General features: G+C 44.7%; 5 protein-coding genes across 5 annotated transcripts; 2 read left to right on the top strand and 3 right to left on the bottom strand.

The window, feature by feature from the left end:
• Positions 1–529: 529 nt before the first annotated feature.
• V865_000153 (uncharacterized protein) lies at positions 530–3,889 on the bottom strand (the record flags this gene model as incomplete). Its single annotated transcript, XM_066223985.1, has 13 exons — positions 530–776; positions 870–1,331; positions 1,417–1,486; positions 1,554–1,617; positions 1,679–1,709; positions 1,760–1,850; positions 1,919–1,970; positions 2,032–2,091; positions 2,147–2,170; positions 2,244–2,644; positions 2,731–2,964; positions 3,040–3,494; positions 3,570–3,889. The coding sequence occupies 13 exons, from the start codon at positions 3,887–3,889 to the stop codon at positions 530–532; spliced, it is 2,511 nt and encodes an 836-aa protein (XP_066080082.1).
• Positions 3,890–4,231: 342 nt separating this feature from the next.
• On the top strand, positions 4,232–7,315 carry V865_000152 (uncharacterized protein; the record flags this gene model as incomplete). Its single annotated transcript, XM_066223984.1, has 6 exons — positions 4,232–4,461; positions 4,529–4,804; positions 4,867–5,282; positions 5,353–6,460; positions 6,522–6,823; positions 6,900–7,315. The coding sequence occupies 6 exons, from the start codon at positions 4,232–4,234 to the stop codon at positions 7,313–7,315; spliced, it is 2,748 nt and encodes a 915-aa protein (XP_066080081.1).
• A 608-nt stretch (positions 7,316–7,923) lies between these two features.
• V865_000151 (uncharacterized protein) lies at positions 7,924–9,035 on the top strand (the record flags this gene model as incomplete). Its single annotated transcript, XM_066223983.1, has 3 exons — positions 7,924–8,031; positions 8,120–8,270; positions 8,407–9,035. 3 exons carry the CDS (start codon positions 7,924–7,926, stop codon positions 9,033–9,035), a joined length of 888 nt encoding a protein of 295 aa, XP_066080080.1.
• Positions 9,036–9,445: 410 nt separating this feature from the next.
• V865_000150 (uncharacterized protein) lies at positions 9,446–12,401 on the bottom strand (the record flags this gene model as incomplete). Its single annotated transcript, XM_066223982.1, has 15 exons — positions 9,446–9,583; positions 9,661–9,729; positions 9,804–10,184; positions 10,269–10,374; positions 10,440–10,499; positions 10,567–10,991; positions 11,081–11,125; positions 11,185–11,242; positions 11,307–11,390; positions 11,464–11,579; positions 11,656–11,717; positions 11,783–11,925; positions 12,021–12,049; positions 12,146–12,242; positions 12,316–12,401. 15 exons carry the CDS (start codon positions 12,399–12,401, stop codon positions 9,446–9,448), a joined length of 1,899 nt encoding a protein of 632 aa, XP_066080079.1.
• Positions 12,402–13,776: 1,375 nt separating this feature from the next.
• V865_000149 (arginine-tRNA ligase) lies at positions 13,777–16,324 on the bottom strand (the record flags this gene model as incomplete). The annotated part of the gene is made up of 7 exons (XM_066223981.1): positions 13,777–14,203; positions 14,317–14,692; positions 14,756–15,001; positions 15,073–15,273; positions 15,442–15,719; positions 15,835–15,902; positions 16,031–16,324. 7 exons carry the CDS (start codon positions 16,322–16,324, stop codon positions 13,777–13,779), a joined length of 1,890 nt encoding a protein of 629 aa, XP_066080078.1.
• Positions 16,325–16,739: the final 415 nt, after the last annotated feature.

Genomic DNA, 16,739 nt, shown 5'->3' with positions numbered 1-16,739 from the left:
AAACAGAGTCGTATACTCGTGATCTATTTTTACTCTGACCAACATTGCTAAAAGATCATGTTCAGGGAAGGCTGTACACGCCGTATGTTACATACACTTCCATCAAGGTCGCTCAGACACGACGTATCAACGCCACTGTGCATTTGAGCTTTCTATCCGACGGTCGTACACTGTATGTTATGTGCGTGCATTGATCGTTCATATCTCTATCTTGGAAAAGTGATTACATCAGCCCATCAGCCTTCTCTCAACGAGCTAAAGAAGATCGGTCTCAGGCATAATCACTCAATGGGAACATCAATACAGTGTCGGTGAAAGCGGACAGGTCTGAGTTCGGATTTCGGATTTCGGACCATTCAGTACTGTAATCACTTGATTCGGACGAGAGGAAGAGCGTAACACATAAGTACAATACAGTACATTGCACTTATCAACGATACTAATTTATGAATGATATTTATGAATGATACGTCTGCAGTATTGCGAATATACAACAAGTACTGTTCGTTCTACACATCCACCCCCTTTCTTAATCAACTTCCATCTTTGCCTGTCCTTGTCCGTCCAAACCCCATGCAGTCTTCTTTTCTATGAATACAATCTCTTGTTCCTCCAGTACCAATCCACCACCTTCTATTTCCCTCGATCTTTTGCGAGTCTGCTTGATCGTCGATATACTCTGTTCAGCTTCTTCTTCTTCCTCGTGGTTATTCGGTCGAGCAATTGTGATAAGTGAAGTTTCGATCTGAGGAGTCGTAATTGATTCTTCCCATTTACTACATTATCAAGCAAGATCAATCCATCAACAGTGACTCTTACGCAACAAACAACGAAGAAGCAATATGACGATTATGAAGTGAAAAACTCACGGTGGATCGAATAACCATGTCCTACTAGCTCCTTTCTTATTAAATACCCTGCTCAGTTTCCCTCTCTTCCTCTTCAGCTCTTTCTCATTCCCATTTTCATCATCATATCCCTTATCCGCATGACCATTTTCGACCTTTATGCCATTTGGTAGATATCCTTTCGACGACTCGTCCATTCCCGACTCCCTCAATACACGCCATTTCAACTCTCTAGCTAAGGCTTCTGGATCCTTGATCAATTCATGAGGTATTCTATCCCAAACCAATTTCTTCGAACGTTCTTCTTTATCTGGATTGTGCAGGATCGAAATTTGGTTCAAGAGAAAATCACATAGATGGATCAATTGCGAGAGGACACGGGCATGCAGGGGGTTGGTGGAGTTGGGTGTGGTAGATCGAGGTCGATAAGCTCGTAGTTGTCGTAATTGACTGTTATACCGTTCGGCCACGAACCAGCATAATCTATAACAGATCATTAGGAACGATATGACATTGAATGAGCCGTTAACTTCTTGTCTATGAATAAAATGGTAAGAGGACAACTCGCCTTTCGAACATTGGGAATCTGAACCTCTGAGGTACCTTGGTATCGATCTCTATCTGTCTCAATCTCAATTCTTTGAGGTACGACAGCGTCAGACCCATCTCTACTAGCGCGGTGTATTTGAGACTTGAAGAACTCACCCGTGTCGATATCGTACGAATGTAAGAAATTCCCTCCGAATACTATAGAATCCATGGGTGTGTACTATTCAAGTGACGATTTTCAGGACGAGCGATCCACAAAGATAATGCACCACTCCACTTACAACAGCATGTATGTACCCGGCGGGTATTATCCTGTAATCGACATCAGCCGTTTTCTCTTCACCGACATAACTAGCACTCACATCGTATCACCCGCGTGTAATACAACCTTCCTCACTTCATCGCACATATCAGGTAACCAAGTATCCTGTTGTCTTTCAAATGAACCTGACCCTATACGAGTCTTATCTGTCAGCTGTTGTGCTACACAGCCTTCGCGGTTGCGATAATCGACCACTTACAATTGGCGTACGCTTTGAGGTTCTCCGTCGTTGGTCGAATGAAGTAGAAGACCTAGAAACAACATATGACATATAAGCTCAACCCTTCCTGCTACGTACTTCACTTGGCTCACCTTGGATCCTGTATGAATCGTGTAGTATACTGAACTAGCTGCGAAGTCCACATGCCAGTCCTATATACAATATTAGCGAACCAAAACAACAAATGCACAACCGTGTGTGACGTACCGTCCAAGCACCTTTCATTCCCATCTAATCATCGCCAAACGTGAGCTTACATACTTAGTCCATTAAGTACAGGGTGACGGAAAGGAAGAAAGCTCACTAAGCAATACAGTTGTACCTTCGGATAAGGTGTTTTAGTCTTCCCTTTCAAATCCTCCAACTCCTCGTTCGCTCCAACACCATTGCCATCTTCTTTGATATCCCCATCATTCATTGAGATGCCTTCATCCGGTATAGGCGTCGACATAGATTTCTCCCTTTCCTTTCCCTTACCCTTCCCGCCGATTGAGAAGTTCCAATAATTATCCACCCAATCGATCTCTCTGACTATACTAGGTGGTTTGACCTTTTTCGCTAATTCTGTATCGGATATCTCTAACGATATGATATTATATACTTTCTTTCGCGTCGTACTAGACGACGAAGAGGAGGAAGAAGGGGGAAGAAGGTAATCTGCCCATTTTTGTAATGTCCACTGAGAAGATTGCTGGGAAGATACATCTGATCACGTAGTGAATCCAAAATGAGCTTATAATCTTGAACGACTGACTTCGATAAAGGAAACAATTTTTCTCGACTCAACTCACCAATCACATCCACCATCCTCTTTGGTCCAACCAATCTAGCTACATCCTGCACCGTCAAATCCTTACCCGGTATCTGTCCACCCATACTTGTAAATCCACCGTTCTCAGGTCTGACAATTATCGGTTCTCTCTCTTGACCGTAAAACATTGTAGGTGGGTATTCCTGCTTGGTGTCAGATGGGGAATCAAGCCATGACCGAGAAAGAAGATTTCCAGGTACACTTTTATAATCGGCTAAAACATCCAATAAGTCAAGTCAAGTCAAGTCGGCATGGTTTTGATGATGGATAGAGAAGAATTTGGACGTACCATCTAAGATTACTCTACCGTATTTACCCGGATCGGATATCAGGTCTAACCATTGATTCGTTGGTGTAGCAATTGAGTTATTCAAATTATGATAATCCAACTGTTTCACGTTCCTCTTCGGTCTACCTTCATTCAATGACCCTTCGCCTCCTTCTACCGTGCTAGATGGTGTCGCTCTACCTGCCCCATCTTCTATAACACCAGCATGGTGATGATGATGCTCTTGATTCTGATCTGGTTCTCCATTTGTCGATCCCTTCTTTTGACCATTTATACTTATACGAGCTCTCTTGGGTTGTTGGCCGTTCTGAACGAGGGATAACGAGCTTGCCGATCGCTTGGGTTTGGAGGTCTCGAAAGGTGGTACGCCCTTTTTCAGCGTTGCCTTCAGAGGATGACGAGGTGGTCGTGGATTGGAAGGGGACGAGGCTCGAGCGACACATGTGTAGCAGTACCTGTGGTATTGAAAACAAGTCATGAGCTATCGATACGATTTGTATTATATGATTGGGATGAAGTCTAGGACTCACCATCGGTCGATCCATTGAGGCCAATTGAACCATGCCCCACCTTCCTCTTTTCTGTTTCCCTCTACTTCGTTGAGGATTTCATCTGGAATCGTCGATTTGATCTTCTCATCTCCCAAGAAGAGGCAGGCTGAATGATACCACGTATCGCATTTCGTACATGCCATCCAAATCAGTTCTACCTCCGATGGTTCTGACCCAGGTTGTGAAGGTGGACCGGTGATCTTGCATAGAGGACAAGTCTCCTGTTCTTGCTCGGGTACAATGATTTGGGAAGTATCTTCGTCCTCATGAGTGTCTGTGTTGGGTTGCTGGTCACTCATGGTGATCGTTTGCTATAGACTAGATAGGTCCAGGCATAAGTATATGCGAACAATATCCAACTGAGAGTAGGTTATAGATGGTCAACAACACACCTGAGCCGAGATCCGATCAGTGATCGTCGTGTCTGTTTACGTAACTCAGACGAACAGCGGCAACTAGCATTAACATCACAACCACATCTAGAGTAATCTTAGCTTGTAGGTCTCCTGTATCTCTCTATCCATCTCCCATCCATCCCACAACCATCATCAACAACCTCCAAGCTCCCAAAATAGCCTACGAAAGACTCAACACACGAGTCTCCCCATATATTATCGACCCTTCTCAGTCCAAGCAACTTTATGCCCTCATCTCCTCCAATCGATTTACAACTCACATCGTCATCACATATCGAACCAGTTGATCAAGTCAATCCAGAGGGTATTCACATCCACGATGAGCTCGACTTATTACCCACCACACCATCAAGGGTACTGCCTCGTAAATCGCCGCACTCCAGGCCTAAGAAAATAGTCTCAAAATGGAAAGGTAAAAGAGCTAGAGATCTGACTTTGGCAGATGAAGGAGAATGGTATGTCTCCGAGAAACGTGCTTCTATATTGAATTTGACTGACGAGAAAATTTTCATTGGGTTTTAGTCCTTTACTCAATCTACCTGAAGACCTGATACACACCTTGCTATCTCGTATACCGCCTAGAGATCTTACGAGACTAGCTCAAACGTGTAAAGATCTATATGAGGAATTGGAAGATGAGTCAATTTGGAGACAAAGTTATGTGAACAGATTTCTGTACGACGGAGCGGCTAGAGATATCAGAGCCAAGGAAGATGTCAGGATATTGGTACAAGGATGTCTGAATACCGGTGGAAGAGGTTGGAAGAGGGAAGCATTAAGCAGAGAAGCTATGATTAAGTGAGCTATCCCACATAAGGTACAGTAGCTCTCACTAACCACCCGGGCTTATCTGTTTTCAGTCGATGGACGGAATCCAAAGCAAGTATGGTAATCCACACACCGCCTACGGGACTTGTACATTCTTTATCACTATCTTACCCCCCTTTCATACCTGCTCCATCGAAATCTTTAGTTGTGGGCAAAAATCATCAAACGCCCACTAAAGGTAGGGCGTCTCCGATTCTCTTAGCAACAACATCTCAATCCGCAAATACCGAACCATCAAGCTCGACGCTTCCTTCGACTCCCGGTGGTGAAGTCCATTCACCTACTCCGACAAAATTGACCCATCGTCAGAAATACGAAGCTATACTGGCCGCTACGACCAGACCACCCCCTCATGTGCTTAGCGCTTCGTTAGTAAATGGTGGGGTAGTAAGGAGTGATCCGATTAGTGGTAAAGTCTCGAAAGGGTTCTGGGGTCCAGGGAGAGATGGTCAGTGAAATGTCTTCTGTATATATATCGCGTAAAGCATCAGCTGATTTGTTGATGAATGTGAATATAGCAAATTTCCACCTCCGACCGCATCTTGACCCCACCGCTGAACCTTCCTCTATATATCTACCAATCCGCAGCCAATCCTTCATCCTGTGGGGCATGCGGACAGGCTCCTGTGTCCATACGACCGTCCAATCACGACACCACGCAACTCACGGTGGGCGTGCATCCTCTATCAACGTCCATTCAGAATTCCCCGACTCGCACCATGGGGAGATAATTGATATTTGGGCTCCCGAAAATCCATCTCTTTCTCCCGAATCGTTGAGATGGGTGACAGGAGGTGAAGATGGTAGAGTCAAATTATGGCAATTTCATCCTGGTACTGGATCAAGATCAGGCAAACGGACACCTAACGAAGCTATTCCTGCATCGATACAATGCTTGTTCACCTCGGATATCTCAAATCAACCCTTTGAGAATAGGTCGGATGCTTCGAAGAGGCGTCAGAATGGTAGACCCGATCCGATAATCTTGGCGAGGTATGATACGAAATATGATGTTGTTTGTGGAGTGACGACGGACGGAGACTTACGAGTTTGGTTCTCAGCTTCAAAACAACCTCAGGAAGTGAGAGTGGACGTTGGTGCAGAAGAAATGGAAGGAGGAGTGAAGACTTTGTGCTTGGATGTGAAGGAGAATGCGAATGAGGACGTTGTCGCTCATGTTTTGATACATCATCGACGGTCCCCTGTCCTCATTCGGTACGATATCATCTCTGTTGACGAAGTGAAGACTAAAGAATTTGTAACTCCAACTGGATCATCCATATCAGCTGTTCATACATCCTTCCAACCTACCAAACCGATCTCAGCCCCATCGAGTGGAAATAGCATGTCAGCGAAGATCGTTACCCCTGGCGAGACTCCAGAAACAGCTTCGCCAGCAGTCGAAGAAGTCGATCCATTCCCGATTTCGAGCTCAAATACCGTACATGCTGATAGTGGATATGGAAGGTTTTCAATGGCAGGTGATGAGACGGGATATGTACATATTTGGTCGTGGGATGTGGATCAAGAAACAAGACGTAATCAGACTCCTATTAAATCTTGGGAAGCCATGAATGGAAAAGTCACAGCCCTGGATTATTCTTGCGGATTAGTCGCTGTGGGAAGGTATGTCACAATTTCTTTTCCCTGTCGACGGCTTTTCCAGCTGACATCACATCTTGATCAGTTTCGATGGCTATATCAAGATATTTGATCCATTGCCATATCCGCCTAATCTCTTGCGAACATTCCATGCATCTCGACTCACTCCTGGAGAGTCACTCGTAGCAGCCTCGGAAGAACCTGATGCTAGATGGTATACGGTGAACAAGGTGATATTGGAGAATGACCTTGTGGTCGCTAGTATAGGTCGGAAGGTGTTTGCCTGGCGAGCAGGTTCAGGCAAAGGGAGACTGGGAGGTAAAGAGAGTGGATGGAGGAGGACGAGTGGATCGAGAGGTGATGGTAAAGGAAGCTCAAGGGGATTAGGTACGTGGCACAATCAACCACACCACTGAGCTCAGAAACTCGAGGACTAACGAAACGTTCACTCCCAACATTATAGACATGAAGGCTATACATCGAGCTGCTGTAGACGATCATTCCGACCTTGAATCACCCTCGACCAGCCGTATTACCTCGAGACATGAGGCAAGGGAAGTACAAGCTATGGAAGATATGGGATTAGACGGCGATGATGCGTTGCAATATGCCTTGATGCTTTCGATGGAAGAACAGGGTAGTGCGAGTAAAGACGCAGATGGTGATGGCGATCAATGGGAGGAGAATGAGTTGGATACCACTACTCAAGGATCAAGTGGGACCTCCACCGCGTTTGATGGGCAGGATGAGATGGACGAAGAGACTAGAGAAGCTATAAGACAAGTTGAAGCGTTTAAGAAGCAGGAAGAAGATGAGTTGAACAGGGTATTGGAGATGATCAGATTGGCTGAAGAACGGGGTGGTGGTCAGGCAGAATGATGTAGATGCATCTCAGTTTGATCATGTCTCCTGTACGAAGTGTCAAGTCTCCGCAAGAGAACCTATCTTGCAATCCCGGCCCCGCGCCTTGAGATCTCTGAGAGCGGACGGATTGACCGATCCCCTCCTTCTCGTTCATTCCTCATATCTGATAGCCCTTGGCAGACTATACGTTACATGTATGAATGACGAATTGATGGGTTTGATCCGATAACAGCTTATGGCCGCCGGCTAAAACCTAATTTTCTATTTTTAGGAACACTCACCGAGATAACCTCGGCGATCGGACAGTTGATTTGGACATCCTGCGGAGATGGGTCATTATCACCATTCCGTGTCTGTGGCTTGAATTCGTATCTCCATGATGGGGTAATTGATCACTTGTTTTCTGGTCGAAAGAGCATAGATCATCATCTTGAGTCAGCTGCATACAGGATGTCACTCTCAACTCTCGATTCGGGCCCGATGTCATTCCCCTTGATGGGTATATAAAGCTCTCTTTACGACGAGATGTAGTCCTCATAACATCATCAACTCGCATCCCCCCTCCCTTCCTCTCGAAACGATTCAACCTTTATTCTAGACTGATATCGAGATCCTCACTCAACATGAAAGTATTCATCACCGGTGCATCAGGATGGGTAGGCAGTCACGTCGTACCCGAATTACAAAAACATGGACATACAATAACAGCTATAGCTAGATCTGATAATTCTGTAAGTACTATGTTTGCTTCACCAAACATACTTCCCGGTCCTTGCAGATGAATATATTGGCACTGACCTTATCTGTCTTTGCGTATAGGCCGCTGCACTCGAGAAACAAGGTGTAAAAGTGATCAGAGCAGGATTAGAAGATGTGGATAACCTCCATTCATCAGCTAAAGAAGCCGACGCTGTCATCCACTTGGCTTATATTCATGATTTCTCGGATTACGGAGGTAGACCCGCTCAAGGTGAGTGCGAGGTCTCCTTCTCTCTCTAGAATCACACCCACTATATGCCTCAGGATCATGACCTAAACAGGCATATACAAACTCCCCTTCTCATACCTTGTTTCGTATTCATAGCTGATACTTATTGACATCATAGTCGATTTCGCTGCCATCCGAGCTATGGCTTCTGCCCTGGAAGGAACCAACAAGCCCTTCGTCGGTACAGGCGGAGCACTGGGACTGGCCGAGCCTCAAACGGAGAACGAGTCAACATCCTTTGGCGGACCTCGAAAAGCCGCAGAGGACATCGCATTTTCCTTCACTTCCAAAGGTGTTCGACCGATTGTCGTGAGACTCTCCCCTACTACTCATGGAGAGGGCGATCACGGTTTCATCGCTCATTTGGTCCAATGTGCTCGGGACTCAGGTTATTCGGCCTATGTCAAAGATTCTAAAATTAGATGGTCAGCTGTTCACGTCGATGATGCTGCTGTATTATATAGATTGGCGATTGAGAAGGATCTACCTGGTGGAACCATCTTACATGGTGTGGCGGAGTCGGGAATACCCTTCAGTACCATTACCAAGAAGATTGGAGATCAATTAGGTTTCGAGACGAAAGAGCTGGAAGATGAGGATGAGATCAAAAAACATTTCAAATGGATGGCATTCCTCTTGAACTTTGACTGTAATGCCTCGAGCAAGATTACGAGGGAGAAGACGGGGTGGGAACCTAAAGGCAAAGGTCTGTTGGAAGATCTCGAGACTGGTAAATACTTTGTATAAATCCTTCTAAGTTAGTATTCAATAGCTTCTTAGGTAGATCGGAAAAGGATATTGAAAGTATTTTATAGTCAATCATGTATCTTGTCGATGATAATTAAGGGTTACTGGTGGATTTGTTCGTAGACATATGCAGTGTTTGGAAAGCCAAAATGTATGACTGATCAAGAGGATCCCCGTCAACATCGTGATCATGACTTGCGATAGGTAAGTTAGGTCATTCATGAAATACATCAAAAGGCATTTCGCAAACAAGTCCATACTACAGTATTCAAGGCGAATTGAAAGCACACCTATTGTCCGTACGGAATAATAGTCCAGCCAGGAAACATACCAAAATATATCAAACATTGTTCGTATCGTGTCTGCAAAAACCCATGAATAGCAGAAACCCATGAATAAATCATTTGCCTTCAGTCAGCATATCCCGTTCGACGAAGTACTTGGTGCTTGATGTGGTTGAGAGTATCGAAGCTCCAAAAGGGAAAACGTGGGGAAATGACCGTTCGTCTGTTAGGCCCGACAGCGTTCTTGTCTTGGCCTGCACAGAGCTATACACAGGTAGAGTACCACGCGAGATCAATCAAGTGATTTGCAAAAAAAAACCGGCCTACTCGGAAGCACTTACATTACTCCAGCTACTTGGACGAGCAGCATTGTTCTGTATATCTTGAGGTCTCACTATGATAGCTCCAAGCTGTGACCGGCAGCAACACATCTTTCAGTATATTCTTCGGGGCACTCCCGTCATCTGTGGGACAACACACTCACTTTACCCTGCGCTAAATGCCAGCCAATATGACAATGCAAAGTCCACACACCCGGGTTATCCGTTCTAATCCTCAATACAGTGTAGGACAAACCGGGGATCCAAATTGTATCCCTTCTAAGAGGATTGGACACTCTGATATCCATCTCTTTCACCTGTTCGGCAGTGGCATTTCCAGCACCTCGCTTGACGACTTGAAAATCGTTACCGTGGACGTGGAATGGGTGATCGATAGCATCCAGGTTGTTGATTATAACATCTAAAAAGCCGTCTTCCCAGACAGTGACGGTGGACACGTAATTACGATCAAAATTACCTTCTCGCTCTACGATCTCTAGGATTGGATCATTGATTAAATTCTGATAAGAGACGTTGTTAATCGCCTGTACATAATGAAGGAACATGGCAATAATAAGCATTTAAAGTTTTCCTTCATCATGATCCAAATCAGACTGGGATGCACTTACGAATCCAGTAAGCTGTTGTCCGTTGAATAGGGTCCACACACCGAATTGACTCGAGAAGGAATGTGTCAAGAAAGTCTGTTCATACGCATCTTTAGCTATTCGAGGGCTACGATACAGATCCCAATAATCAGCAAGCCTATGGGACCACTCTGTAGGGCAATGGTAGCTTACTAAAGAGAGTAGCTCTCATCAAGATCCCGACAAGGCTGGTCGGAACCTCCTAGATCAGGCCTACAGAGGTGCATTGGGTGAATGGGTGTTCCAGCTGAGATGCAATTTAGATTATTTTTTAGCTCACCAAGACTTGGTATTCGGCCATGTTCCGTTATTCCCTCCCGTTCCCGCTTGACCTTGCTCATTGGAATACGTGATGACCCCCAGAGCCCACTGTGGAGAAGCCGTAGCCTGACAGGCAGTAGCTTGATTGACTCTCAACCAAAACTTATCACCTGCCTTCCCCTTATTCGTGTCGATGATCACAGAATATCTCTGTGCCTCCGAAATGGGCAATTCATGAATGGTAGGTCCCCACACGGCTGTAGAGTCAGCTTCTACCACATTGAGTTCGTGGTTATCGATCGATACTCTCAGATGCGAATGGGAAGCTGTGTTGATAAATCTGAGTCTGACCCTTTTACTCGCTAGGAGGGAGATTTCGGGTCGGGTTGGTGGATTGCATGATGCACCGCTTGGGTAGAGGGAACTCGAACAATTGGCTTCTCCCTGAACAATGAGATCGAAAATAGAGCATATCAGTATCAGAGCGCTTCCATACATACTTGATGATTTGGGAAGCTTTCGGAGGAACTCACAACTCCATTAATCAATAGCGTATCGGGCTCAGGAGAGGCGACAGTCTGTTTGATTGCAAGATCCAGCTCAACTCACGTCAGAGATACGCAGACTGATGACATACCCCTCTATATCCCGCTGATGAGATCAAGCCATCCACAATGACTTGGGTTCGATCATGCCTATATCACATTTTCACCTCAGTAACCCACCCGCTACCTCCCGAATTTTTCGATGGGCACTCACCACCAGTCACCTACAAGCACAACTCTATCCTCATCGTAATCTTGACCTCTTTTCAGTGGGTCTTGGGTATCATGAACAATCAATCTACATGCAGTATCAGTTTTTACCCAATCACCATCTTTCCACTTTCTGAATGGTTCGAGCCATTGCGACTCACGGGCCGTATATACCCTCCTGGAGATCATTACTATAATGCGAGTGCCACCAATATGTACCTCCTTCATTGGTAATCGGGAACTCGTAGGTAAAACTTCCTCCTGGTGGAATCGGACACTACAGTACAATCCGAGATTATCATAAGAAGTTTACTCATCCCTAACGTGTACACAGAATGGACCTTCAAACTCACTTGAGTGATACCTGGTACTCCGTCCATGTAGCTGCTCCCATTCTGAAACAATCCGTGCCAATCTGAAAACGAACCAAACTTATCGGTAAAATAAGACTCAACTAGGACACCGGATCACTGCACGTACGTATGGCCTGAGGTGTACCAAGATTGTTTTGAACATGCACAACCAAAGTATCACCTTGATTGACCTCGATGAGCGGGCCTGGGAATTGACCATTCACGGTATAAATCTGACGGGTGTATCCATCGGGATTGGCAGTTGTCGTGCTGAACCGTGCATGTCACATGTATAGCAGATCAGCCAAAACTCTCGTACAGCACAGATATGGGAGTAAATACCCTCAGAGTGAGATATCCCTTACCCAATGTCAAACCAGTATTCCCTCGTGCTCTAAAGCAATCCACCCCAGAAGGAAACATCTGACAGTCAGCCTTATGAGTACCATTCTGTGTAAACTGGGATCCCCATACGAGGGTGTTGACGTACGGGCACACTTGTAATTTCGAAATCACTTGAAAGTATGTAACTGTCAGGATTGAAGAAAGCTTGATTCCCTCTTTCCCCAATATCGATGTCGCGTTGTCTGTTCAGTACAATATGAAGTTGTCAAATTAGTCACAGTTTTAGTTGCGATGTGGAAGGAATCTCTTACTTACCTCTCATCTCCTCGAGCGGGGATAGTGAGTCCATGAGTTGACTGCAGGAAGCGACATACTAGCCAAAGGATAAGGAAGCTTGACATCTTGACTGCTTAGTCCACTTTGGTGAATGAAGAGAATCGTGTAGATTCATCAGGTTTTACTTCACATCACGTTATATATCGTATCAGCGGTGATTACCAACACGAGAAGAAGAATTTGACTTGTTCCTTCATCGTTTCTTCGAATTCGTCCCGCACCAGTCGAACATCTGTGCAGATCTACAGTAAGTATCAGCGTACAATGAATCATCTCGGGAGCGGGAGGCAAGCCGGCGTCAGTGCAAATGATAATCATAATCCTCGTCATCTGTAGGTTTTCAAAGATAAGGGTACAACACCATGTCGCCAAAATTGTAAACATTGCATGCCAGCTGTCCTGAGATGCCAGTATAGAGACCAGAGAGGTCCATCGTATGCGATTTTTCCTTGGGAATCAATAGGTAAGTTCGAGATTGTTCACATCGAAGGGTCAACCCGAAACTTACCACTGTTTGAGGGAAAAAGGAAAAGGAAAACTAAATGACTGACTAATCTTCTTTTGTCCACTACATTACAGTCTTATTCGCTTTGATGAGCGATACTGTATTGTACAATGAAATAATCACTTCTCCTCCAAATTCCAGTATATCGCTTTACTCTAATTTCAGTATTTTCGGATCCAAGTGAATGCAATACGAGTGCCAGTTCGAGCTCCATTACTGTCCGTTTCCTTTTAGAGTTGTCCCGTTCCGCCACTTTGCAGTACGTCAAGCATCCACGGAATCATTCCCAAAGCACCGCGTAGGTCAAATAAAAGATAAGCCCAAGTTGTGTTCACAGCGCACCGTTCGTCAAAGAGATTGGTGGGATTGGAAGGGGGAGTGAAAGTTGGAGTGTTTCCGAAAATAGATCTCAGGTCGAAGGTCATAGGTCATTCAGCATTTGCTTTATTTCCATCCAGTACCTTTTCCCTACAGTATTCCACTTTCACTTGCGGAGTGAACGCGCCGCAGCATGTCTCGGAGACTATCATTCAGTACACGAGTATCTGTACCTGATGGAAAATTCAAAATCTTCTTATCTAGGTTTTCGAAAGATAAATTACGTACCATGTGGGGAGTATAAGGTATACCCGCCGAACTTCCTATCAAGTTCTGATGAAGGGATCAACATATGATGCATGTGGATTGTCGATCTTTCGCAAAAGAGAGACATAAAGGAAACGAATAGTGGAGTAGAGTCGACATAATAGAATAATACATGGGAAAGATAATTGTGCCTCGTCATCCCCCACGGGACGGCTAAAACACAAAACTTAAAAAGTTATCGGGAACGAAACATTTCCAGTGATTTTCATTCGCCTTCAATTAATGAAAACGGAAAAAATGCATATGTGATCTATGTATCGTATCCAACCACAAACGATCTAAAGTATCGACTACATTCGTTCGATAGGTGTCAGACTCAACAACCTCATAGCATTAGCCAACACTACCCTAGTCTGGATGTATAGGAACAGCCTGGCTTTAGCAGTCTCTTCATCCGCTCCAGCAACTTTGACAGTCTCCCAAGCTCCTCCAACCAAGTGTGATAATCTGAAACACCACGTGACCAACTGAGAAGGTTCGGAAGAGTTATAGGCATTCTTGACGGTTTGAGGGTATGTCGCGAGGTGATACATGATATCGTTGATTTTAGGTTCGTTAAGTAATGAGATATCAATCTCGTTAACTGATACCGGTACAGGAACGTTGGGATTCTTTCGTTGAACGGAGCATAATCGGACATGGGAGTATTGGATGAATGGTCCGAAATCACCTTCGAATGATGTACATCGTTTGATATCGAAGTCGTAATCGTTGATCCTGATGCCGAGAAAAGAATATGGTCATTATCGGAATCTTTATTCTCTGACTCGATCTGTATGCAAGACGATGCGGAAGATCACTTGTTTCGCATGAAAGGGTTTAGCACTCACCTCTTACCAGCCATATCCTGGATCTTCACAGCAGTCGTACCGATGATCGCACTAGTTCCCACAGGATCTTCCACCTGAGCGTACTTGGCTTCGTTCGACTTCATCTGTTCGTGCATCGTCTCAGTAGCTTCTTCCATGATATCTTCAAGGAACACGACAGTTCCTTTTCGGGTAGACATTCCTTTCACTAAACCGAAACTGATGTGTTGTAATTTATCCGCATAAGGTTCACCCATCAATTCAGCGGTCTTGAATAATTGATTGAAATGTAATGACTGAGCAGCCTGGACGACGTAGATGTGTTTATCGAAATGGTATTTCTCCCATTTATCGTGCAATCCTCCCAAATCTCGAGTAAGGTAGATTGTTGTTCCATCTGAACATCATACTTGATACTCAGTTCCTACTTAGGCTGGATATGATAAAAGTCCGAACTTACCAGCTTTTCGGATGATAGCTTTGTCCATCTTGTATTTCGTCAAATCAACCAACAACGCTCCTCTGTCCTCACAGGTAAGGTTTTTCTCCTGGACGATCCTGGTAGCTCGGTCCATTGATTCAGTAGATACTTGAGATTCACCCCAGTATACGTCAAAGTGGACGTTGAGTTTCTCGTAAGTACCCTTGAGCTTCTCAATCGAGAGATCTCGGAATCGAGCCCATTGAGCGATGGCTTTTGGCTCGCCTATGTAATGAAGCGCGTTCATCAGTGCTCAGTATTTTGTGTGCCGTGAGGATGTACTTTTGTAGACTCACCATCCTCCATATCTTTGAACACCTTCTTGGCTTGGAAGTGAATTTGATCCTCTTCAGGGATCGTCTCTCCAGCATCTAATCTTTCTTTCTGTTCGGCTTTAGCGTTGTTGATTTTCACGTAAACTTGGAAGAGGTGATGGATGGGATCCTTGATGAGTTCCTGTTCGTCCCCGAATTTGTCAAAACCAACTGATAGAAGACCTATAGTAGGGGAAAGAGAGTGTAAGTATGATCCTTTAACTCATAATGGTTCAAATAATACATGAACACCACAACACTATTTAGGCATTGTGGTAATTCGACGTCGCGTATACCTTGGCTCTCACCGTTCAGATATGGTGATGATTAGAGAGAGATATGCCAACTCACCATACTGAGTACCCCAATCACCCAAGTAATTCAACCTAGTCACCTTCCATCCATTCGCTTCATACAAGTTACTAATGACCGTACCGATAATTGTACTTCTAAGATGACCGGCATGGAAAGGTTTAGCGATGTTGGGAGAGGAGAAATCGATCAACATGTGTTTACCCTGACCTTCTGTCGTGGTACCGTATGATAAAGTTGGGTCGGTGGGGTTGGCGAGGGCAGCTTCGGAAGTGAGGGTGATGTGTCGGAGGAGGTGGTAGTTGAATGAGTCTTTGCTGTGGAGTCATAAGCAGAATCAGCTCTGTTAACATCTGGCGAATACACATAGAGTGATTGGATATCAAGATATATTAGGTATCGTGTTCTCAATAGTACATGACGGTCACTCACTTCATTTGGAAGAGCAAGAACTTGTTATCAGGTGTACTGACGGAAGTGAGGCAGGCGGAGGGTTTGAACTGTAGATAGATACCAATAATCATCAGCACACGATCCAGAATGAGTTGAGATTCATATTCATACTGGTTGGAAGATCCACACGATACATATCTTCAAAATATGATATAGCGAAAAGACTCAAACTCACATTATCAATAACCTTCTTTGCCCAAACTTCCAAATCTGCCGGTTTCCCTTTCTTAAACCTTACAATAGCCACCGAGAAATCACATCCTTTCTTGCCCATTTCCACGGCAGGGTAAATCTTTTCTAATTTCTCTTCGAAAGCCTCTGAGACGAGGGTGGCCACAGCCATCTTGAAGATATCGATAGGTGATCGAGTAGGATCATAGTTCAGTATAGGGGTTGATGTGACTACCTCGGGAGGAGTGGGGAGCTGGAACTTCTCGGGGATAGCTTGAGGTGGGGCGAGTGTAGCCATCTTGCAGGTCCTTATATTTCTTCTGCCGCTTATCTGTAAGTGTAATTTATATGGGAGGACAAAAAGTCTTGTAGTAGTGTGAATTTGAGATGTACGTTGGTATCCAAAAGGATTAGATAAGATCCGTACTGGTGTAAAGGAAGAAGGTGAAATGAGACGAGCGGTTCTTGTATAGATGGATGACCGCGTCTTGATGAATTGCCTTTCGACTAGAATATTGACTAGCGAGTGATATGATTGATGGGATGAAGAGAAAGGTAAGATATACAAAGGTGAGGAATGTTAGACATGTTCAACTCAGAAAAAAAAAAGTTGAGAAAGAGAAAAATAGGAGCACCGAGTTGGATTCAGGTGGCATTTGCATGCCACCGTGGGAAACCAACTTGTCTCGTACTCCCTTCACTCACTTACTCGA

Source organism: Kwoniella europaea, chromosome 1 (genome assembly GCF_036810445.1).
Source record: "Kwoniella europaea PYCC6329 chromosome 1, complete sequence".
NCBI classification, from domain to species: Eukaryota; Fungi; Basidiomycota; class Tremellomycetes; order Tremellales; family Cryptococcaceae; genus Kwoniella; species Kwoniella europaea.
This window is presented reverse-complemented; position numbering and strand designations above follow the sequence as displayed.